At 46.4% G+C, this 23,830-nt stretch overlaps 1 protein-coding gene across 4 annotated transcripts in view; it reads left to right on the top strand.

Moving 5' to 3' along the window:
- Positions 1-1,340: 1,340 nt before the first annotated feature.
- Positions 1,341-23,830, top strand: part of TMEM273 (transmembrane protein 273) — a 28,944-nt gene continuing 6,454 nt past the window's right edge. For 3 of the 4 annotated variants that reach the window (XM_054690414.1, XM_037496149.2, XM_037496150.2), the window contains exons 1-5: positions 1,341-1,446; positions 4,263-4,322; positions 20,420-20,473; positions 21,494-21,634; positions 22,948-22,993. In XM_054690414.1, coding sequence (XP_054546389.1) covers positions 1,404-1,446; positions 4,263-4,322; positions 20,420-20,473; positions 21,494-21,634; positions 22,948-22,993 — 344 coding nt within the window. In that variant the 5' untranslated portion in view covers positions 1,341-1,403. The remainder of the gene's footprint in view (positions 1,447-4,262; positions 4,323-20,419; positions 20,474-21,493; positions 21,635-22,947; positions 22,994-23,830) is intronic. The other variant, XM_054690415.1, reaches the window with a different exon arrangement.

The raw sequence follows: 23,830 nt of genomic DNA on the forward strand, positions 1-23,830 counted from the left end.
ATGCCAAGAGTTTCATTTCTGCTAGCCCAATTGGATGGGGCTCAAGGATGGTCTCAAGTTGATTTGCCTTTTATTTATTTATTTATTTTTAAAAAGATTTATTTATTTATTTATTTATACAAGCACTGGGTACAGTCAGAAGTGCGGGAGGATGAGAGAATTCACCAGAGCAAGAGCAGGGAGCAGAACATGTAGAAGAACCAAAGTACACTGCTAAGGGGTGCAGTGGGCATGGCAGGAGAGGTCTGCGCGCCATGTGGGACCCTCGCTGGTGGCTGGGGATCGAACTGGCGCTGCAGAGGCTCCAGGCAGCTTCGCAACCCAGTGCTCAACCTCTGAGCCACCAGGGGAGGCCCTGATTTGCCTTTTAAAAAGTGCCATTGCTTGAATACCTGGGTTGGTGATTTGATAGTCTAGCAAGTATAAAGAAGTACAGAAACATGTGGCCCCAGGTGTGCTGTTTGAGCCTGTGTTGACAGTCAAAGCTCCTCCAGGCTAGAAACATGACTTGAGGTCTGTGCAATTGCCTGGGAAAAAATTACGGCTCTATCCTCTAATTTCTAACACACAAACTTAACATTTTCCTTCTAGATTGAGTGCAGTCTATATACCCAGGCGAAATACCACCCAGGTGACTTTATTGCTGGCAGGAATTGGGGCTATTTCATTTCCATTCTCACGGTTACATATATCGCTAAATATCCTTTACTCTTAACAGATGTCAAGGTTGTGGGAGTTACTTCACTGGTCACTGAATCTTGCTATTTACTATGTGGATAAAGATGTATCTGTATTTCTAAATCTAAATGTTTTGTATTCCAATGTATCTGGCTTCTCTTACCTGTCCTACTTTATTTGGGGCCCACTGAAAAATTCTCTAAGAATAAAGTCATAGACCTCCCCAGGCTTAAAGAGGTCTATGGCATGAAAACAGTGCTTGGTCTGGGGGGCAGTTCCTGTTCCTAACCCAAGGCTGGGGTGGGGGTTGGGAAGAGTACTGCAGGAGCAGGGTGTCCCAACACCAGACCAGCTTTGTTCAAATCCTCCTCTGAGAATTACCAGTGGGGATCCCCGGGTAAGAATATGCACCAAGCTACACTTGGGTTCCCCTAAAGGAAGATTTACAGGGGATAATTTTGGGTGATAGCTAGTTCCCCAGCATAGCATGTCACAGGGAGACCCAGCTCCCTTCCACAACCTGGCAGAGACCAGGACCCCAGGGACTTCCCTCCCCCCTGCCCTCTGAAGGGCTGACAGGAACTGAGAGCCTCCGGCTGTGGCAGCAGCTGGCTTCCTTCCCTGTCACGTGGGACTTGGCTCTTGTCTCCAGGACTCAAGATTACACAGCTCCTTGTGCCTGTCCCTGTGCCTGTCCTGCAAGGAGCCAGGAGCAGGGAACCAGCATGGGTCTGGAGGCTGGTGTGCTGAGAGTCTTCTTCTTGTTGGGTGAGTAAATGAGTGAAGAGTAAGGAAATGGGGTGGACATCACTTTTCTGTGACAGGGAGTGCGAAACTGGGGGACCATTAGGCTACTGGGGCTTATTTCCTCAAGTATAGAATTGTCCCTTTGGATAGATTCCTTTTCTCACTTTCACTTGACAGTGAGCGACTGTTTTGTCTGCTTCATGCTAGCTGCAACTTCAGTGTTTCTGGGTCAGGAAGGATAGGAAGGGACAGGTGGCAGACAGAGTTTTGGGCTTGTAACCCAGGCAAATTGGCTTTAAACTGTGGCTCCCTTGTTGACAAACTGCAGAAAGCTTCTTAGACTCTCTGAGTTTCAGCTGCTGAATCAATAAAGTGCAAGATAATAATGTTTATCTTCTAGGATTGTGTGAGAGAATTAAATTAAATTTAAGTCAAATCAAAATAATTATATCAAATGACAAAAGTCGGTATGTAGAAGCTTCTCTGCAGCCAGTGGTGGATCAGTCTTTCTATGGAGTGAAGTAGTCTCTCTTCATCACCCAGAGGTATCTTTGATTGTTAAAGTCATGTTTAATTCTGTGCACCCAGAAGAAAGAAGGGAGAGGGGTAGGGGCAGACACTGATAGGAAAGTAGGGTCAGCCATAGAGAGAGAAATATAAGCCCTGAGAAACAGAGAGGAAGAAACTGAGATAGAGATCAAGGGCCAGGGTGATGGTTAGATGCATAGTCAGCCCAGGAAGGGTGGAGTCACGCAACTTTGCAAAGTCCCCTTTGACATCACTGCTATTTCTTAAAAAGGCAGCAGCTATCCCTCAAATACACAAAGATGCTCTTTCCCAGAAGTTGCACTGGGTCAAGACCAAAAAGGCAAGTAGTCTGTCTCTAGATTTAATCTTCTGTCTCCGGAGCATTAGCTTTTATCTTGGATGTGGGCAGAATGATTTCACCGTTAGGACTCTGTTGAAGCCTTCACCAAGCCCAGAGAAAGAATACCTTCACCTCTGAGAGTGAGCTTGTCAGACAGATGGACAGTCTCTGCATCTGTCTTTTACTTGTGGAAATGGGCCCTGATGGTCGCCACCAGGGGATGCTGAGAACCAGAGGGCAAGAACAAAGGGCGTGCAGGGTAGATCAGGGAGCATGCCCATAAAGCAGTGCAGGGGGCAGGAGCTTAACCTTTGTGATTTTGCTCTATCAGATATACATACCAATCTGTCCTGGTGGGAAGGCAGTTAAATTGAGGAAATGAGATGGGAATAATGTGCAAATCATATGAACAGGCAATTCATTCAAGAATTACAAATAGGCAATATTGTTTTTACAATGCTCAAGTTCACAAATAACAATAAAAGAAATAATAACACATTTTTGAGGTCTCTACACGTGTTGCATTCTCTGTTAAACACTTTAATGAGCTCATAGAATTGCCATCCCCAATGGCAATTCTATGAAATAGGTCTACTACCAGCTGCATCTCATGGATGGGTTTTACTTGGCTACAGTATCACGGCTTGATAGTGCTTTCAGATACTATTACTAGAGACAACAGTGCTCAGAAATTGTCTAAATCTATCCCACCCTAAATGGCAATCCTTGCTCTGTTATTTACTAGCCCAGGCTGGTTAGTCACTACCTCTGTGCTCAGTTTTCTCATCCGTAACGTGAAAATAATGATATTATCTACCTCATCAGACTGTTGAGAGAATTCAGTCTGTCACCACATGGAAAGTCCACAGCCAGTAGCTGACATAAGGAGAGACCCCACTACTGGATATTCAGGGGACTCACAGAGCCAGAAGGCAATCTGACAGTGTGTAGCAAAATGTAAGCTGTTTGCCAACTTCTACCCTCAGGAATGTATCCTAAATTAAATAATAGTGTAAAAGCTCCTCAAAATATTGAATAGGATGTTATTCATCACTAATAATTGCAGTGAAAACCACAGATAAGTGATTAGCCATCAGAATCTGGTTAAACCAAGAATGTCCTAACATTTTCAGAAATAACCAATGTGTTTAAATAACTGACAGATTTCTTAGAACTGACATGGAGAAAAGAGAGGGGACAAAGTGACAGGTTTAGAGTTATTATATTATGTAGTTATAGTTATACTTTGCCTGTTTGTTTACCACCCCAGGAACTGATTGGAAGAAAACACAGGCAAGACCTACTAGTATCCTTTACTCTTTTAAGGAAGTCAGATGATGAGGTATTTTTTGGTCTTTGTATTGAAATTTTTCATAATGGTCATATGTAGTTTTAATTCCAATGAGTAAATTTCTACAAACAAAGAAACAGTATGTTGGTCTGTTGAAAGACGAAAGAAAAACTAGGACTTTCACTTTGTGAACTGGGGAAAGGAACCTTGAGGTTAATGTAGTGTGACCTACTAACTGATGACCCGGGAGGGCAGGTGGCCAGACCAACCACCAGAGTGTGTGTGGGAGCTGGGTTTTTGGGGTCACAATGGGGAACTAGGGGAGACTCTACCTAGTCCCTCCTGGTGGCATCACATGGGACCCTGCAAAGAGAAGTCAGTTGCACTATTCCCCACACCCAGAGAAGTTGTTTCTGAAGCACCAAGTTTTGAATATTCTAAAAATATCTTTTTTTTTTTTTTTTTTTTTTCTAAAAATATCTTTAAAACTGAAATTAATGTAACATTCATATTCCCTACACCTTGAATGAACACATTTTAAAAATGTGAGGTTTTTTTTTTTTTAAATGTGTTTAAGAGTAGATAAATCAACATATCCATTAAAGATACAGAGCATTAGATCTGGAGTTAAAGCCCTTTGACTCCCCTCCTGTTTTGCTTCCCTCCCTCCCTCTCCAGAGGAAACAGTCCCCTGCATTGGCTGCACTTCCTGTCCTGTGCTGTTAACTCTCCATGAAGGTTAGTTCCTCAGCATGCTTCATTATCTGCCTTTTCTGATATGACTCCAATTTACTCATTGCAACTACATATCTGATTCTGTGTCACAATGTATTACCTGTTTCATACCCCTCTTTGCATGACCACTGATGCTGCAATGACCTTTCTCAGTCTGTCTCCTGGAACCCACAGCAGCTGTTTTTCTAGAAGATATACCTGGAGGAGGAGCTGCTATGTTGTGGGTAGGCACAATTCTCAGTGTACTGGCTATTGCCAAATTGCTTTCTACCAATAAGGTCTGGACATATTTCTCCCTGGATGTATCCAGCAGTACTTTATATTGTCACATGTCTCATTCTTTGCCAATCATAGAGTTGTAAAATATCATTCCAAATTTCTAGGTTATGCGTTCCAGATTACTAGTAAGAATAGCTATTTCCCCTATTTTTATTATATAGACAGCTTTTTTCCCCCCTGTAACTTCCTTGTCAATTGTTTCAGCCAAGGTTTTTTTGTTATTGGGCACTTATATGTTTTTTATGGATATTAACAATTTGTCATTTTAATATGTTGCAAATAACTTCTTTGATTATATTGCTTATCTTTTATCTTTGTGGCATCCTTTATTCTGCAGAAATCTCTAAATGTGATATAATCATATCTATTAGTTTTTTCTTTTGGTGTGCTTTCATGTTTTGTCTGTAAGATTTTTTTTAACTTTAAAGTGGTGGCATTTTTTATATTGTCTAATTTATTTGGAATTTATTTTTATGTATGGCCTAAAGAGAGAATCTATTTTTTCCTATAAATAACATCAATTATTTGAATACCATTTATTTAATATTCTTTCCTTTATCTCCTGCTTTGCAGTGCCTCTATTCTATATCCGTTAATATATGTTTGAACTATTAATGGGCTTCTTATTTTGGACAGCTTTTAGCATCTGTCTATAATTGAGTCTATAATTAGTATCTCTTTTCTCCCCCCTTTTCTTCCTCTTCTCCCTCTGCCCCACCCTTAGCTCTCCCATGAACAATGCATTTCTTGAAAACATTATAAGGGTCCGCTTCCCTAGAGCTGATTCTGGCTATGGTGCCACTCCTAACACTATCACGTAGACTTCATTCATTGCTCACAGACAGCCCACAAGGTATACGCTCTTATTATTATCATGCCCATTTTCACAAATGAGGAATGAGGCACAAAGCAATAAAACAGTTTATCAGAGGTCTTGTAGCAGGAGTACTGGTGTTCGTATGGAATCATTCTGATGTCCCAAGGCTATTTTTTATCCCTGATATCAAACTGCCTCTTAGTGGAGAACAGAAATTGGTGTCATCACAGAAAAACTGACATGACTTTTTAAACTATTATTTCAGTTGTTTACTCCAAAATGATTCATACTTAAAGTTGCAAGAATAAGAATAATACAAGGGATGTATGATTTGCTAATTTCTTAAACAGATTGCTCTATCATAGGTTCTCTTTATAAATATTTATATGTAGTTATATATGTCATGCATATATATATATGAAAGAGAGCTATTTTCTTTCTTTTTTTTTTTTTTTAAAGATTTATTTATTTATTTATACAAGCACTGGGTACAGTCAGAAGCACAGGAGGGTGAGAGAATTCACCAGAGCCAGAGCAGGGAGCAGAACAGGCAGAAGGACCGAAGTACACTGCTGAGGGGAGCAGCGGGTGGAGCAGGAGAGGTCTGCGAGCCATGTGGGACCCTCGCTGGTGGCCGGGGATCAAACCTGCGCTGCAGAGGCTGTGGGCAGCTTCGAAGCCCAGCGCTCAACCACTGCACCACCAGGGAGGCCCGAAAGAGAGCTATTTTCCCTGAGTCAATTGAGAATATGTTGTATGCATCATGCCTTTTTTTAATTCCCAAATACATTAGTGTGTATTACTTAAGAATAAAGATAATCTCTCTTATACAACAGCACAGTTATGAACTTCGGGAAATTTCACTTTGACAAAATACTTTCACATAGTGCACTGATTATAGTCTTTTATTTTTATTTGATCAAATTGCGTCCCTTTGTAGCCTCCTGTCTTTCTCAGTAAAGAGCCAGAGAAGGATTGGGCATTGCATTTAAAAATCATGTCGGCCCTCCTTAGTCTGAAATAACCTTTGTTTTTTTTTTAAATAACATTGATATTTTATATACTTCCATACTCTTTTATTTCATAGAACATTTGGGGTTTACCCAATATTCTTATTGATTATATTCTGTCTACCCCATTCCATCCCAGAGATCATATAAAGGATGTGTCCTTGTAGGGTTACACGTTTGCAGATATAGGATATCCACCTAAGAGGGGCCCCTGTACTTTGATAGACTGATACAATGACTGACATAATGAAAAAAGACTTACAACTAGGTCTTGGATTATTGCTGTTACAATTCTAAATAGATTATTTACCAATTAACTACCAACCTATAAATATTTTAAAATTTTTCTGAAAGATTGCCCTAAATATAGCTATTGAAAACATCTGGTGAAGTAGTTCTAGGCATTTTATTAGAGGTTTGCACCTTCCTTTTTTCAAAAGCTGCCATATAAAATATTACTGTGGATTCTAATTCCAACCAAAATGTCAGCCACCTGTCTCTCTGTTTTAATTCAGTTGGAAAGCACTCACTGAAATCTATGTATTATTATAATCATGATGATAAAAGAAATACAATATCACTTTAATTATGTTTCAGTGCCTAAAACATTCTTCATTGAAGGAGCCAGAGTTATTGAAGAGAGCAGAGGCTCCCCCACCCCCTTAATTTATAATGAAAAGATGGCAGAGGCCTGAGTAAAGAGAATTAAATTCGTTTTTATCTTACAAGTCAAAGTCATCACTTTATTCCTTGGCTCTTAGTCCCTGAGATCTTTGTAAAAATCTTTCCTGACAGCTTTTCCCCTGTTTCAGATTCCTGCCAAGACAATGGTTCACAATCTTGTGGTGTGTGGATTCTAGTGAGAAAGAATTCTTGATGTATTAGTTTTCTTTTGCTGTGTAACAAATGTAACATGGTATCACAAATGAAACAAAAGAAAATTAATACACAGGGTATCTCAGATAGTCCCCAGAGGGTAAAGGAAGAATCCCAGGAAGACAAGGAGAAATTTCCTAACAGAGCAAGAGAATTCCTTTCCAAATTTCTAATTGGATGACTTACTTTTCTCTTTAACTATTGAATCTTAAGAGTTCTTTCTATATGCTGGCTATGAATTCTTATCAAATATGTGCTCTGCAAATATTTTCTGTCTGTTTCTACTTTGTCTTTTCATCTTTTTCACAGTCTTTCATTGACAAAGTGTTTAATAGTACAATGTACTGTTTTTTTTTTAAATGAATCATGCTTTTGATATCATGCCTGAGAAGTTTTCACCAAGCCCTAAATCGCTAAGATTTTAGCTTACATTTTATTCTAAAAGTTGTATCATTTTATTTTTATTTTTATTATTTTTTAAAGATTTATTTATTTATACACATAAGAACCAGGGTACAGGCCAGAGCTGTGGGGCATGAGAGGATTCACCAGAGGCAGAGTGGGGAACAGAACAGGCAGATCAACTGAAATACACTGCAGAGGGGAGCAGCAGGTGAGTCAGCAGTGGTCTGCTGCACCATGTGGGTATCTCCCTGGCCGGAGATTGAACTTGTGCTGCAGCGGCTGTGGTGAGCTTCATAGGTTGCATCTTAACTCCTTGTGCCACCAGGGAGGCCCCTATTTTTCACTTTTAAATCTGTGATTCATTTTGAATTCATGTGTGAATTTAGGTCAAGGTAACTTTTTACTGTGGGGGATATAGATATCCATTTGCTCCAGCAATACTTGTTGATAAAACCACCCTTGTCAAAATCAGCTGGCCATCTGTGAGTGGGTTAATTCTGATTTGTCTCTCTTTTGCAGTGATGTGTCTGTCCCAATGCTGATAGCACACCGATTTCCCCCCTTATATTACTTTTCAAATTTGTTTATATTGTTTTTCATATTTTTACTGTATCTGATTCTCCCCACAGGAGTAGTCCCTGTAAATATCCCACCATCACATCACCTGTGATCCATCACCATGGTCCCTTGTACTCTTCCCACCCCTATTTTGATCTCTTTTCCTCCCCCTCCTATGCTTTAAGCCTCAGATCTATAGTTCCCCTACAAGTTTTGTCTTTTTCTTTGTTAACTCTGTTTGATTTCCTGATATTCCTCTATAAGTGATATCACCTGACATTTTCTTTTTCTTTCTGACATATTTCACTGAGTATAGTCCTTTCCAGCTCCATACATGTTCCTGCAAATGGCATGAATTTCTCATTTTTGATTGTTGAGTAGTATTCTATTGTGTATATATACCACATCTTGATCCAGTCATCTGCTTTTTGGCGTTTAGGTTGTTTACATATCTTAGCTGTTGCAAATCAAATAGCACACAGTTTTGATTTCTGTAGGTAAATACATGTCAGGATGATAAAATGATTCCTTCTACATTGTTCTTCTTCAAGAAATTTCTTTAGCAATTCTATTCCCTTCACCTTTCCATGTAAATTTCAGAATAGTTATCTTTGTCTACAGGATATCTTGCTGGAGTCCTGATAGGAATTACTTTACATTTATAGATAAGTTTGAGGAGATTTGACACTTTCATTATGTTAAATTTTCCATGAACTCAATATGTTTCTATTTATTAAGATCTTTTAAAAATTTCATTATCGGTTTTGTAGAGTTTTTAATATGTGAGGCCTGTGCATGTATTACTAGATTTCCACCTGACTATATTTTTAGTGGTTATAAGCTATATTGTATTTAAATTTTCTCTTTCTGTGTGTATTCAGAGAACAATTGATCTGTATATTGATCTTGTATCCTGCCACCTTGATGGATTCACTTAATAGTTCTGAAAGTTATTTTTAGATCCTTCGGAATTTTCTGCAGAGACCTTAGATATTATGATCTTCAAATTGGGTCAGTTTTCTTTCTTCCTTTCTGGTTGGAAGGGCTTTTGTTTCCTTTTCTTGCCTTATTGACCTTGCAGAAATTTCTAGTATAATGTTGAGCAGTCATGGTAACAGCAGATATATTTACCTTATTCTTGATTTTTGTGGGAAAGTATCTTGTTTGTTACCAGTAAGTATGGTGTTTGCTCTAATGCTTTTTGTTGGTGTTCTTTATCATGTTGAAGAAGCTTCCCTCTAAGTTTCTGAGAGTTTTTATCATGAATAAGGCAGTGATTTGTCAAATGTTTTTTGTGCATCATTTAATATTATCACATGCTTATTTCTTCTTTAGTTTATTAACATGGTGGATTTCGTCGATTCACTGCTGAATGTCAAACCTATCTTGCATTGTTAAATAGCCTCCACATGCTTGTCAAGTACAATTCTTATTTATCTTGCTAAATTTTACTTCATAACATTTGTGAATGAGTTTTTTTTTTGAAGATTTATTTATTTATGATATAAGAACTGGGGTACAGGTCAGAGGTATGAGAGGATTCACCAGAGACAGAGTGGGGAGCAGAACAGGCAGATCTACGGAAACATACTGCTGACTGGAGTAGCAGGCGAGGCAGGAGAGGTGCCATGTGGGTTGCTCCCAGGCCAGGGATTGAACTGGTGCTACAGTGGCTGCGGTCAGCTTTATAGTGCTGCGTCTTAACCACTTGCGCCACCAGGGAGGCCCCTGTGGAGGAGTTTTTGAATGTCTTTATGAGGCTACTGATTTGTAGTTTCCTTTTTTTTGCATTGTGTTTGGTTTTAACATCAGGGTGATGCCAGACTCATTAATTTAATTAGAGAGTGCTCCCTTTTCTGTTTCCTGCAAGGGATTGTGTAGAATTGATGTTAATTTTTTAAAAAAAAATTGTTGAAATTCTCTCATGAAACTTTGATGATTCGGAATACTTCTTTTGGACAGGGGAGTTTGTAGATTATGAATTCAATTTCCTGAATAGTTAAAAGGCATTCAAAGTATCTCTTTCCTATTGGATGAGTTATGGTAGTTTGCACTTTCTGAGGAATGGTCTATTTTATTTAAATCATCATATTTGTATAGAATTGCTATTCTGCTATCTGCAGTGTCTGTAGTGCTGTCCTTGTTCTGTTTCTGGTGTTGGTAGTTTATGTCTTCTCTCTTTTCCTTTGTCAGTCTTGATAAAAATTTGTAAATTTTGTCAATCTTAAAAAAAAAATCCTGCTTTTAGTGCAGAGGGTAGGGTAGGGGACAAGTGCTTGGCCAGGTTGCCTTCTTTTCTCCACCTTTCAGGATCTCCTGTTTTATTTATTTGTTAATATGTAATATGGAGGTTTTCAATTGTACTTAGTGAGAGCAACAGGGAAAAATGAAAGCTTTTTCCATCTTCTTTGAAATGAACATCTGAAATGAATTTTTAAATGTCAGGGAAAATGGTGAGTTCCAGGAATGTTCTTTGGGGAGAGGGTCTTTGTCACCTAATATTTCCCAGACACATATCCCTGACCCTAGAGGCTCCTGAAAAAGGGAAAATGTCCTATGAGGTGACCTCTGCAGAGGTTGCCTGTTAATCCCTGGTCCTGGCACCCTGGGTGGGAGTCACAGCCGGAGCTGACCAAGCTGAAGTACAAATCAGCAGACTACTCCCTCCCTCCCAAACGAGAACACTCTTGCTTCCTCTTTGAAGTCACTGTAAGCATCTAGGACACATCCAGACCCTCATTTTTCCATTGGAATTGCTTGAACTGCTCCTTTTATTAAATTTGGTTCCATTAAATAACCGGTTAATGGTTCTCAGTAAGATGAACTAGCTCACTCTGTCCTGCTCATCTGAACGGAACAGATGAGCAACTAGGAAATTTCAGCCTGAAACCTGCACCCACCTCAGAGACCTGTGCATTCCAGTGCAAACCCTGGGGCTGTGTAGGGGAGAGCTGAAGGGCCTGGAGCTGGACCTGTGGACTATCTCAGCAGATTGGGACATCCGGGAATTTCTCTTTCATTAAGCAAATAACGATTTTCACTAGACTCTGTTGGGATACAAGGAAAAGTGAGTCAGGTGCCATCTGAAGGAGCTGATAGTCTATGGGGAGGACAGTTGCAATGCAGTGTGCTAAGAGCTGAGATAAAGGAAACACAGAAGGAAGCAGAGGCGAAGCCCCTGATCCAAACTAGGGTGTTGGGAGGGCTGTCTGGAGGAGAATCTTGTTGAGTACAAATTAGTTATGCTTCTGCCTGGTTTAATCCTCTAGCAGCTTCCCATTGCTGACAGGACAGGCCAAAGTGCTTACCATGTCTGCAGCACCCCACCCCATGCTCCTGCTCCATGGTCCTAGGGAATATACTCCTGTCCAGCCTCGAAGACCTTCACATACTGTCTTCCGTTTGTGCACATACAACAATGCTTGCTGTCCTGAACATGCTCTCTCACAGCGCGCCTTCATCATCCTAATAGCATTTCTGTTAAGGGTCTCATTCCCTCTGTACCATCACTGATATCCCAGCTGGCATCTGGTCTGGTGGCCTCTGCTCAGCATATGCCAGCACTGGCACTGGTTTGAAGTTGATTGGTATATGAAATGGAGCCATAGCTTCTGAAGCCAATCTGTAGGACTTGTGTGCAGGAAACAATCTGGTTGGGACAGGGTTTTACATATTGAAAGGGCAGCTTCTGCTGAGTCATGGGGGTGAGGACAGCCCGTACTAGAGGGGCGTTGAGATGAAGCTGAGAGTGGGCACAGGCCAGTGGAGGAAGGTTTCTTCAAAGAAGGTGAGGCTGATCTTTAGGGCATTGTAAGCAGCCTTGACAAGGAGCAGCCCAGCTGTAGTATAGCACATGGGGTGGTGATGCAAGGACCCTTTGGGGAGAGGGGCTAGATTTGTCCAATGCAACATCAGCAGAATCCATGGTGGCTTCTGAACTTTGCTCACCTCACACCAGCCTCCCTGCTGGAAGCAGCAAGTGGTCTGGGGTTGGGGACTGAGGCTGACGTGCTGTGTTTGTCACAGATTGTGGCCGGCCCCTGCGCAGCCCTGCAGTAGACAATGTAGGCCAGAGCCACTCAGCTGGCCCACAGAAGCCTCTGGAGACACTCAGAGAGACCAACTCAGGCTGCAGATGAGTCTGATCATGAGCCACACATAATGCATTAAGAAACCATGGCCAACTCAGGGCCACTGCCCACCTGTTTGCTAGTGTAAGACCCTTCTCTAGAGCCAGACAGATCCAGATCCAAACTCCAGAGCTTTCCTGTTCAGGTGACCCTGACAGGGCTCCTCATGTGCTGGAGCTTCCCAGTGAGATGAGGACCATGGTCCCAAGAGAAGGACCTCCTGCCCTTATCCTGGCTTTGGTGGTCCCTACCCCACACCCCTCTGTCTCTCACAGACATTCAAATGGAAAGACTTTTCCCCCTTTGGTCTTGTCATAAAGTCTTTTAAAAGTTCTGGAATGGGGCCAGCATGCAGATTTCAGGGAGAAGGACTTGTGTGTGCCAGACAGCTGAAAGTGAGGGTAGTATATCTAGAGAGGGATCCGCAGCGAGGTGTGGGGGTCTGAGGACTAGATATTGGATGGGTAGTAGGTTTTATCTCCATGAACAACACACGTTCTTAGGCAGACCCAATGCCCAGTAGCCGGGTCTCCTTACTCCATTTGGCAGAGTAGTTTGGGGAGGCAAACCTAAGTCCGGTGAGGAAGTGAAGTGTAGGGCAGGAGGACCTGTGGGAAGTCAGGTCCATCCCGAATCTTGGGGGGTCTGGCAGGTTCAGGAGGCCTGGGCCAGGCCCTGCCAGCACTCAGGGTAGTTAGAAGGACTGAGCTCCTTCTCAGGAAGGAGACCCGGGGGGTGTAGACAGCCAGGCCCTGAGGAGGAAGTGGGCTGGGCCCTGTGTGTGGCTTGATTTATAACTTTTAAGTAATTAGACATGGGGCACACCCCAGGCTTGGCTTGCAAAAACATTGGAAGCTGCCTTAAAAAGATAAATGTGGTGGAAATGGTAGCATAGACCATGGCGCACAGTAGGGCTGAGGAAACTCTCTTGGTAGGTGAAGGCAGGTGGCTCAGTGTTGCCAAGATCCTGGAGCCCTGGTATTGTCTGAATGCTGTCATTTCCTCTGCTGGGCCAGGCCAGCTGTCATCCCACAGCCCCGCCTCCTGGGCACATGCTCCCCTCAGCCAGGTCCCGGAGGACTTCTGAGCGCAGCTTCCCAGAGGCTGAAGAGCACAGTATGAATATTGCATGAATAATAATAACCCCACCACTTAGCGGTTATGCAACGCTTTCCTCTTCCACAATACTTTACCATCATTAATTAGTTATTCTGCACTGCTTCCAGCCTCCCTGCACTCTCTGCAAAGGCAGGCCTTGAGCTTGCTGTTGAAAACAGGCCTCCTTTGGTCCGAAGCCCTGCAGGTGAGTGGAAGGTGGCCTTGCACTGGGAGCCAGGCAGCTTGAGGAGGCCTCCGCTCAGTGACTGTGCTTAACAACAGAGATCTGAACTCTTGATGGGGAGGACTATCTCTCTTTTGCTCTGAGTACCCCTACTAGTTACCTCCTGATATGCTCTGCTCCCCATACTGCCTGTGGCCCCCAGGAGCACTGAGGACCAAGCTAGGGCAAGTCTTCACCCACAGCTGAGAAATCCCTGTGACCGCATCCCTTGCAGTAGGGACACCAAGCTGGGAGCCTTGTCATTTCTGGCCCCAGGTCATGGGCTGAGAAGTGGCAGAATGAGGACTCAGATATTCCTGTTTCAAGTCTCATTCCTTCCCATGCACCATGAGGTCATAGGAAGCTTTCCTACCCTCCCAGATGTGCTCAGAGATGGAGCAGACCCCCTCACCAAGGGAGCAAAAGGTTGGCTATGTGTTCTGGCTATAGGTCCTCTAGTGTGACCTTCCCTAGATACCCCCATTCACCCCACAGGACATCCTCAAGCTCTCCCTAACTTCTAGCACCCCTAGTTCTTGAGTTTTTAGCCACTCCCCTACTGGGTGTGACCGTGTTTGCATCTCCTGGTCAAGACACCCTGGAGGGTCCCACCCCTTTGGGGGACCTCCCTGGACCTGGAACACCCTTGGGTCTACCTCAGGCTGGAGCTGGCTCCCTGCCTCCAGCCCCTCCATTAGCCTGGAAAGGTATTGATCAGTTTGGCTTCTGTAGCTGAGTGTTTTAATCCCAGTGTGTGATCTTTAAGAATTAATTAGCAAAGATTGCTCAGGAAAACAAAGTGGGCCCAAGTTTTGGTATCATCTGGTCACCCACCACTGTTGTTTTCCTCTTAATTATGATGCTATTTCTGGAAGCCAGAGTCACAGCCTCTTGTGTTGTATAACCCTGCGTCGCCTCTCCAGCTTCCCTGTGGCCTTCTCTAGCTGTTGCTTCTAGGTCCTGCCCAGGACCACCCTGTCCTGGCTCACGGTCCCCTGAGAGCCTCATCTCACCCACATACCCCTCTGGCCCAACCCTGAGCCACCCTCCTTAGTCCCAAGCTCTCTTTTCCCCTCCTGCTTTCAGGTTTTTGCTGGCACCTTTCCCTCTACCTGGACAGCTTCCCTGCCTGTCCCCATTCCACCCTGCCCCCTACCATCCCTGCCAGCTCCTGCTTGTCCTTAATTTTTAATTTAAATAACACTCACTCCAAAGGACCCTTTCTGTGCCTTCAGGAGGGCAAGGCCCCCTTGCTGTGCTCCTGCATGGCATAACAGGCACCCGCATGGACCTCATACTCACTTAGGATTGGGGCCCACCCAGAACTGGCCGGTGGGGGCCGGGCAGACGTAGCAGGGGTGCGGTGTGAATGCTCTGTCTGATTCTGTGTGCTGCCGTGGGAGGAGCTCTCTGGGAATCAAGGTGTCCCAAGCCCCCACACTTCCCTTAGAGCCATAATTGCATTGTTTGCCTTCGGCTTTCCAACTCTCCAGTCCACGCAGTTCCATCAGGGCTGAGTTCTGCCCCAAGTCTAGGTGCCCCCAGAGAAGACAGGAGCCCCACCAGCTGTGGGGCTCGTCCTGCTGACATTTGTCAGCTGCAGGAGAGCTTTAATGAGACAGAAGAGTGTAATGAGGAAGGGCAATTTCAGGTGGCTTCTAGGTCCAAGAATGGGGAGCCTGAGGTCTCTGCAGTCACAGGGGTGCTCAAGGAAGGCGCAAAACCCAAGAGCCATCCCAGAGGCTGCAGGGAACAGGGGCCCTGCGTCACCCAGGGCAACTCAGCGGTCATCTGTGTCCTGCTCAGGAGAGGACTGAAGACTTTCTGCACTTAGATTTCGCACACTTAATTTCTGGCATCACCCAGGCCCATGGAACAGTGAAAGAGCAAGGACCCCCGATCCTTCCATGTCACGGTCTTCGGTGCCCATTTTCAGATGAGGAAGGTGAGGCCTGTGAGCCATCTGTGGAGCATCACTGGACTGTCCCCTTTCACTCTGCATGGCTAGTGCCCTGGCCAGGCTTCCTTCTGAGCGGGATGCTGGGGATGCTGTGCTTGGACCAGGGACCACAGGTGGGGAAGCCAGATACATGCACAGCAATTGTGCCCACTCATGTTCCCAAGGGGCCCCATGCATGTTGCATGTACAGTGTCCCACATGTGTTCCCAGCAGCAGTGTCAGAGTTACGGGAACAATGCTGTCATTTGATTCCTCTGTGGCTGGCTTTTACTTTCATCTTTTTTTTTTAATGTAATATATATTTTTTTAAAGATTATTTATTTATTTATACAAGCACTGGGTACAGTCAGAAGCGCGGGAGGGTGAGAGAATTCACCAGAGCCAGAGCGGGGAGCAGAACAGGCAGAAGGACCAAAGTACACTGCTGAGGGGAGCAGCGGGTGGCAGGAGAGGTCTGTGCGCCATGTGGGACCCTCCTCTGGTGGCCGTGGCCGGGGAGCAGCCAGGGATCAAACCGTGCTGCAGAGGCTGCGGGCAGCTTCGCAACCCAGTGCTCAACCGCTGCGCCACCGGGGAGGCCCTTAATGTAATACATTTTTAAAAAATATTTATTTATGCATACAAGAGCTGGGGTACAGGCCAGAGGTGTGGGGTGGGGGAAGGATTCACCAGAGACAGAGGGGGGAACAGAACAGGCAGATTGACCAAAGTACACTGCTGAGGGGAGCAGGGGGTGAGTCAGGAGAGGTCTGCTGCGCCATGTGGGTAGCTCCCTGCCTGGGGATCGAACTTGTGCTGCCATGGCTGCAGACAGCTTCATAGGTTGCGTCTTAATCCCTTGCACCACCAGGGAGCACCCCCCCCCCTTTTTTAACTTTCTTCTTAAGTCCCTATTATGACTGAATACTAGAAACTTGATCTTTATCACTTCTGGTTTAATACTCATTTTGGGTAATTTCCCAGTCAGAATAGGATTCTCCCCTTCTACCTTCTTCTTGCATCTCCCTGAAGGAGAAACTCAGTTGCAAGGAGCCTTACATAGCATCCTGGTCCTGGGGAGAAACAGGTTATCCTGGGCTATGTGAAGTGTGTCTTTCCTGCCACAGAACCACCTGCAGGCTGGAACGGACAGAGCAGGGCAGAGGCTTGCTGAGGTGGCAGGGCGATTTCCTGGACCAACAGAGAGCAAGGGGACCTCCAGAGCTTTGTGCTATCTTGAAGGACAAGTAAGAGCTTTCCATGGGGACAAGGAAAGGCATTTCATCAAAGAGAATAGCATGTGCAAAGGCACAGAGGCCTGCAGGGTTGCTTAGCTTGTGGATCTTTTCTGGCTCATGTGAGTTCTCATTCACAGCCAGCATCCTGGGCTCCAGTCCCTGCCTTATCAACCTGATTTCCGATGGAATCAACCTCTGAAGGACCACCCACCTCAGTTATCAGGACTCATCTAAATGCGGGTGACAGCCCTTAGCTCAGATAAGATTTAAGGTCAATAAGGCATTTCCTTCTTTAGGTGACTGAAAAGTCAGGAAGAGGTGCAAGGCTTCCCCACCCTCATCTGAAGCTTCAGCAGGCTTCAGGCAAACTGGGTTTAGGGTCTCACAAGTTGTCTTAGGGCTTGGTCTCACCTTGATCCTCTTCTGTTTGGGCTTCAGTGTCAGCAGATGCCCACCACTCAGGAATCCTCCCTCGGCCCTGCAGTTTCCTATGCCAGAAGACACTCCTGTTTCTCAGGATTTTCCCCAAAGTCCCAGAGTTGAGTCCCACTGGGCTGCTTGTATAACCCACTCTTGACCAATCACTGCTGGCAGGAAGAAGGAATATGCTAATTAACCAGCCAGGGTTCACTGTCTACCTTAGAGCCAGCCTTCTGGCATCACAGGAAGGGGACTCCCAAAGCCAAACCAGAGTCCCCTAGAGGTCAAGAGTTGCGGGGGGGGGGGGGGGGGGGGGGAGAAGTGATCAGGGCAAACAGCTAGTGCCCACCCCATAGCCTCTGCCTCTTCAGATTTCCAGCTCCTGGAGACTGAGGTTTTTAGGAAGGTTTGAACATTGCTTCTGACACTCTGATCTTTCTTCAGTGTAAATCTTGTCTCTTCTGTCTGGTAAGCACTTCCATGGGGGACAGAGGTCTGAGGTTTCTCTTTAATCCCCAGGGCCACACAGAGCACACTGCACATTCTTCACTCCTGTGTGGGGGCTTGTCAGGAGATGACGGATGCTTGCTCCAGACATTTAAAACCCCTTCCTGTAGCTGAGAAATGTTGGAATTCCTGAGATCTAAAGTTAGGGACCATTCTGCAATATTTAAGTTTCAAGATGAAAATGGCCAGGCAACAATTGACAAACACTTAGGGCAGCTTCTCCCTATTTTTAGCTCAGATACTTATAGAATCGACAACTGAGTGCACACACGCCCACTGCCACAGAAGTGGAAACACACAGCCTGATTCTGTCCAAATAAGGGTAGTGAAGAGGGCAAGCCCATTGAGGGTGGGTCCAGCAGGTGTCCTGGACAGCACAGGAAGGTCTGAATGTCGGGAGAGGCTCTCAGCAGGTCAGATTCCAACTGAGCAAGTCATGCTGCACCTTCAGCTCACTCTCCCAAAAGGGGCCCTGCTGCCTTCCTCTGAAGCTGCCCTCACATCCTGGGGGAAGGTGACCCAGGGACACCCTCCTGCCTCAGGCCTCAGGGCCATTTATTGCACGAGGCTGCTTCCTGTCCAGAAACTGTCCTGCAGGACTGAGGTGGGAGGGGCTGCAGAGACGGGGCCTGGAGAAAGGCTACTTTGGCAGGGAGGAGAGGAGGTCATTTGGCAATAACATGTCCAAATGGGGCATGGAGAGGAAGCAGAGACTCTACTCTCAGAGCCCATAAGTGCTTTTATGCACCTCAGAAAAAGGCATCATTTTGTGGGTAGGTGTAATCTCAGGTGTGTGGCTTGTTGAGTGCTCCTGGGGGCAGGTCCTGACCTGGGCACACGCAGAGGCTGTGCGGAGGGAGGTTGCCTTAGAAAGGCAGCAGGCCGCCTAGAGGAGCCCCCTGTTCTCTGCTGTAAGCAGGAGCAAGGATGCGCTGTGAGACCTGCTCCTGTCCTCTGCACCCGGCTCAGAGTGGATAGTCTGAGCCGAGCAGGTGGTCAAGCCTGATTTGCCCAGCCAGGTCCCTGCGCATGCCCAGGGGGACCAGCCTTGGTATAGTCAGCCCCTACTCAGACCCTGTAGATGCTCCCCTGGGTTTGAAAGCCTATTCTGTGGATGCTAAGCTCCCTCCTCCTGTGTGCAAGAAAACCCAGAGAATTCCAGCAGAGAAGGGCAGCACAGCTTCCTCTAGGATCTCTCAGATCTAAAAGTCCGGAGTACTCTGGAGACCAATCTGGCTGTGCTCACAAACCAGGCCTGCTAGAGTCATCCATCCTCCAGCTACTTTACAGAGCCAGGGGACGTTGGCGTCAGGGGCTTGGTAAGGGTCTATCCACAGCTCCTGACCCTGGCAAGAGGCGGCGGGGAGGGGTGGGCTCACAGGCCGGGCTAGTGTGTTAATGATGGATCCTCACCCAGGGGCTCCTTAGAGCTCAGGATGAGAGGCTGCCCAGCCTGCCAGGGAGGGCTGCGTGGAGGGACTTCCCTCCCCGAGGAGGGGAAAGACTGCCCCCGAGTGGCCATCGGCTGGCTAGCAGGAATTACTGGGACAAGATGTGGCCCAGGTTGGTGCCTTGTCTGGGCCTGCAGACCTGCAGCTGTGAAAGCAGTGACCCCATGGAGGGCGTTGACTCTGTGCCTGATGGGGGCTGAGGCAGAGCAGGAAACCCAGAAAGAGTCTGTTTAGAAGCGGGGGCCAGGGGCAGCCTCCCAGCCTGTGGGGAGCTCAGGATGAAGCATGGAGGGTGGTGTCTAAGGGATCAACTCGGTGAGAAGTGGGGCCTGATCCATAGAATCCCTGTCAGGGAGGGGCACAGAGCCCAGAGTTCTGGATGACATATTTGATGGGCGAGGCGCATGAAGGACACTGGCTGCCGGATGTTGCTAGAAGTACAAGGCCGTTCTCGTTCCTTCTCACCCTCCTGCCAGCTGCCTGGGCTTCTCAGGATCAGCCTCCATGTGTCCCTGAGTGCTCCTGACTCCTGGTGTTCCTCTCCCTGCATCTCTCTGTCTTTCTAGCTCTTTTCATCTTGTTCTTTCTGATCTGTGTCCTTTTCCTTTCTCCGTTCAAGTTTCATCTTGGACCTGTACAAAGTTTTAATGCCACATGCTCCTCAGGGAGAGCGATGGTCACCAAGGGATGAAGACCCAAGTGGGAGGCGGGAAAGATGGAGTATATGCAGGGGGAAAGGGTGAAGCTGGCCCTTACTTGGCCTTGTTGCTTGACCCCTGCCTTCTGCCCAGTATAAGCAGAGACAAGCCAGAAAGGGGTCAGGAAAGGACCAGAGTGAGCAAGCAGCACATGCAGCTCTGCAGCTCTGAGTTGCCAGTACCAGCCAGAAGTCAGTGTCCAGTCACAGCCACTCTGTTTAGTGGACCTAGCCCATCCAGTCCTGCCAGGCATGAAATACAGGGAGGTAGCTGGGTAAGATCTGGTGCCTCCCAACAAAGTCACCTGCTTTCTAGAACTTGACAGAATCTCACTTCTGGCTTGGGTTTTGAGGAGGGTTGTAAGGCCCTGGCAAGACCGGGAACTCACTTCTATGCTGGTCACAGCCAGCAGCTCTGTCCTAACCAGATTCTGGGTTATCTTCCTCTGCAGATGTCGGAGGAGCTCAGGTGCTGGCAACGGGCAAGACTCCTGGGCCTGAAATTGGTAGGTGGCTGCACAGCTTATTCTGTGAGGATGGTTTGGTGGGCAGGAAGGAGGCACTCCAAAAGACATGGGAACTTACGGCAGAGAATTGTGGGTGCTTTGGTGGTGGGGTGAAGTGGTAACATTCATCCGAGGAGGTTAACTCTTCCCCTAAATCTTGTACAGTGCTATAAACCAATGTTACCTCAATAAAGAAAAAAATAGATCTTAGTTTTGATAAACTTAAAAAAAAGGGGGAGGCCTGGGCTGGTGGGGGTATGTGCTGGTATTGGTTTCCTGCCAGTCACCACAGAATGAGAGCCGCCCTCACCTCTGGTCCCACCTGAGTGGCTAACGGGTTGTCCTGGAGGCAAGGTCATATGCAAGAGTCTGTCCTCAAAGGGAACCTGGCACATCAGGGCCTCCTTCCCTGCCTCTTGTGAGAAGCCTCAGGAGCTCCAGCCCCTGCTCTGTAACCATGCGCCCTGCCTCACCCCCCAAGGTTGGTTCTGCCTTGCTTTTATGACCAGTGCTGCCCTTTACCTGCATGGTCCCAGCCCCACTTCACCTCCAAGGCCCACCTTATGGGCACAGTGCAATTGGCATGTCATGCCTTCCGGGAAGGCTTGCAACTTTGACATCAACTCAACCCACCCTGTTACCTGGCATGAGTGTGACCTCTTAGCTCCTCAAGAGAGTGTCAGGGCCTCACTCATTTACCCTCCACACTGACCATGGAGCAGGTCACTCACACGTGCTCTACAAGGGAGTTAATGAAGGGATAGGTGAAGAAGGAGGCCAGGGAAAAGAGCCATCAGCCACTAGGGAATGGCTTCCTCAGCTGTGGGGCCAGGGGAGAGTTCCAGGAGGAGGAGCTGGGATGTGGGCAAGTGCCAGGGAAGGAACATGCTCCTGGGAGAGTAGACAATTAGGTTGTCTCGGTGATTGGAGTCTCGTGTGCATGACTTTGAACTTCATCCCAAATATAAAGGAGCCATAGGACTGGTCGAAGTCCATTATTTAATTCCTCCCTCACTTCAGATTTCAAATACGCCCTCATCGGGACGGCCTTGGGTGTTGTGATAGTGGCGTGCTTTCTGGCCCTGAAGATCTGCATGATCAAGAAGCACTTGTTTGATAATGAGTCCTCTGACCAGAAAAGCATAAACCAGGGCCTCAAAGGTAAGGGAACTGCTATCCTCAGCCCTGGCTATGCCCCTGCCGGGAACAAGGACAATCCCAGTCAGCATCCCAGAGGGAGGACCAAGGTCTACTCATGACATTGGCAGAGAAAGTCAAAAAAGGCACGGGCTGAAAATGCATCGACTAAGTGCAGCACCTTCCTCCCTCCCACCCACCCTCCATCCCTCCCCTTCCTTCTTCTGCCCGCTTCTCTCTCTCTCTCTCACTTACTCTCTCTCTCTCTCTTACTCTCTCTCTTTCTACAGTTGACTCAATATCCTTAGGATGAGGTTTCCTGAAGAAGGATGGGACAGGGAGCAGAGTCAAAATTTCTGTTTTCTTATCCAAATAATGTGATCCCATCACATTGACCCCAGGAGGTGATGAGGCTGATCAGAACAAATGTGGGCGGTGGGAGATGCTGCAGCACTGATTATGTGGGCCAATTTCCACCCCCTCCCACACTCCCCCCCCATAAATCGGGCAAGTCTCACTCTGAGCAGTGCTGAGTGTGTCCTCAGGATCAAAACAGAGTTGGGCTTATGTGCCCCTGGCATGGCTCCTGATGCCCTGTGGTGCCTGCTGGGAAGCAGGTCCCACAGAGACTCAGGTGCAGTCCATTTGGGAGTTTGGCAGCGAGATGCAACCTCAGCACCCTCTTATCTCAAGATGCAACCCACCAAAACTTCTCGTCAGGTAAAGCTGCTCACTGGGGCGATGATGCAATGTGCCACAACATTTTCCTTAGGATAAAAAGGAAGGACCCTTACTGCCTCTCTGGCAAATGTAGCTGTTATCTGTGAAGATATACAGAAAAGGAGGTCTGGGTCAGAAAGAGGAGGGGACACAGCACTCGGGGCCTCCTGAGAGGCCAGTGTGTCAATTGCATAAGTGTTTAATTGGCCATAGGAGTTTGCTTACCAGTGATTTTGTATCTCTATGAATAAGGAGAAGGGGGGAGAGAGAGAAAACAGCCTCCTCGTCATAAAGCCAGGCCACTTATGGACAAGAGGGCCCAGGACTTACAAGTGCAGAGGGAGGGGAGGAGGAACAGATGGGCTGTAGGGAAGGCTCAGTCCCACCTGTGTGCTGAACCAAGGGGGCTCAGTGATGGGACATGGAGAGGGAGATGCCAACAGTTCCAATAGGGAGGGGGCAGGGCACTAAGACCTCCCCCACCCAGTGACCCCCACCTAAGGGATCTCTTTTTCCTGCTCGAGTCAATTCTGATGCTTTCCCACTTGTCTGGCATGGAGCGAGCTTTTCTGGGGATCACATTGCCTCCTTTCTAATGCCTTCATTTCTCTGTTTAGATTTCACGACACTAAAAGAACCCCATGACAAGAAGAGAGCCTCAAGGTAAGGTGGGTGCCAACACAGTTATTGAGGGGTATCATTTTCCCTCCTTTTTTTTCCACTCTGCATCCTTACCTGACATTGTAGTCCTTTTCTCCACCACAAAACACTTCCTGGAGGATGAGAATGCACCCCATGGCCTCTCCTCCTACTTTCCATTCCTCTGGGCTAGAGGGCAGGTGTCAGGACAGTGGAAGGGCCACAAGGTATAGTAATGGGACTTGAGCTAGCTTCCACACCACCTCAGGTAGATTCTGCCCCACACAGAATCTCCCAGCATCTCCCTCCACACACACAGAATGAGGTCCCTCTCCCCAACTATGACCCCCCTGGGAAGGCATATGCAGTATGGTCCACATTACCTGGCTTCCCAGTCTCCCTGCTCTTCTGCGTAGACACTATGTCCTAAGGACAATCCTGCCTCAGGACCTTTGCACTTGCTGTTTTCTATCACATGGAATGCTTTTTTCTCAGCCACATACAAGCATTGCCCCTAATTTCCTTTACATTTCTGCTTCAGTGCCACCATTTTATTTGCATGGCAATTTAAAATAGAAACTCCCTTCTTCAACATTCTTTTCCCCTATTGGCATTGTACAATATATTGAATTATCTATTTCTTTTGATGGCTGGCCCTGTAAAATGCAAAGTCTTTGATGCAGGATTTCCCCTTTATCTCTGTAGTCCCCACACTTAACACAGTGCATGGAAGAGTGTTTCTCATGTAAGTGTTGAATAAACGCCTGGACCTTAGGCCTTGAAGGTGTGGAGAGAAGAGGCTAGAGACATAGGTACAGCAGGTCCTCAAATAACATCATTTTGTTCAACGGTTGTTTGTTA

This window comes from Talpa occidentalis, unplaced genomic scaffold (assembly GCF_014898055.3).
Source record: "Talpa occidentalis isolate TD23 unplaced genomic scaffold, MPIMG_talOcc4v2.1 talOcc4.8, whole genome shotgun sequence".
Lineage (NCBI taxonomy): Eukaryota > Metazoa > Chordata > Mammalia > Eulipotyphla > Talpidae > Talpa > Talpa occidentalis.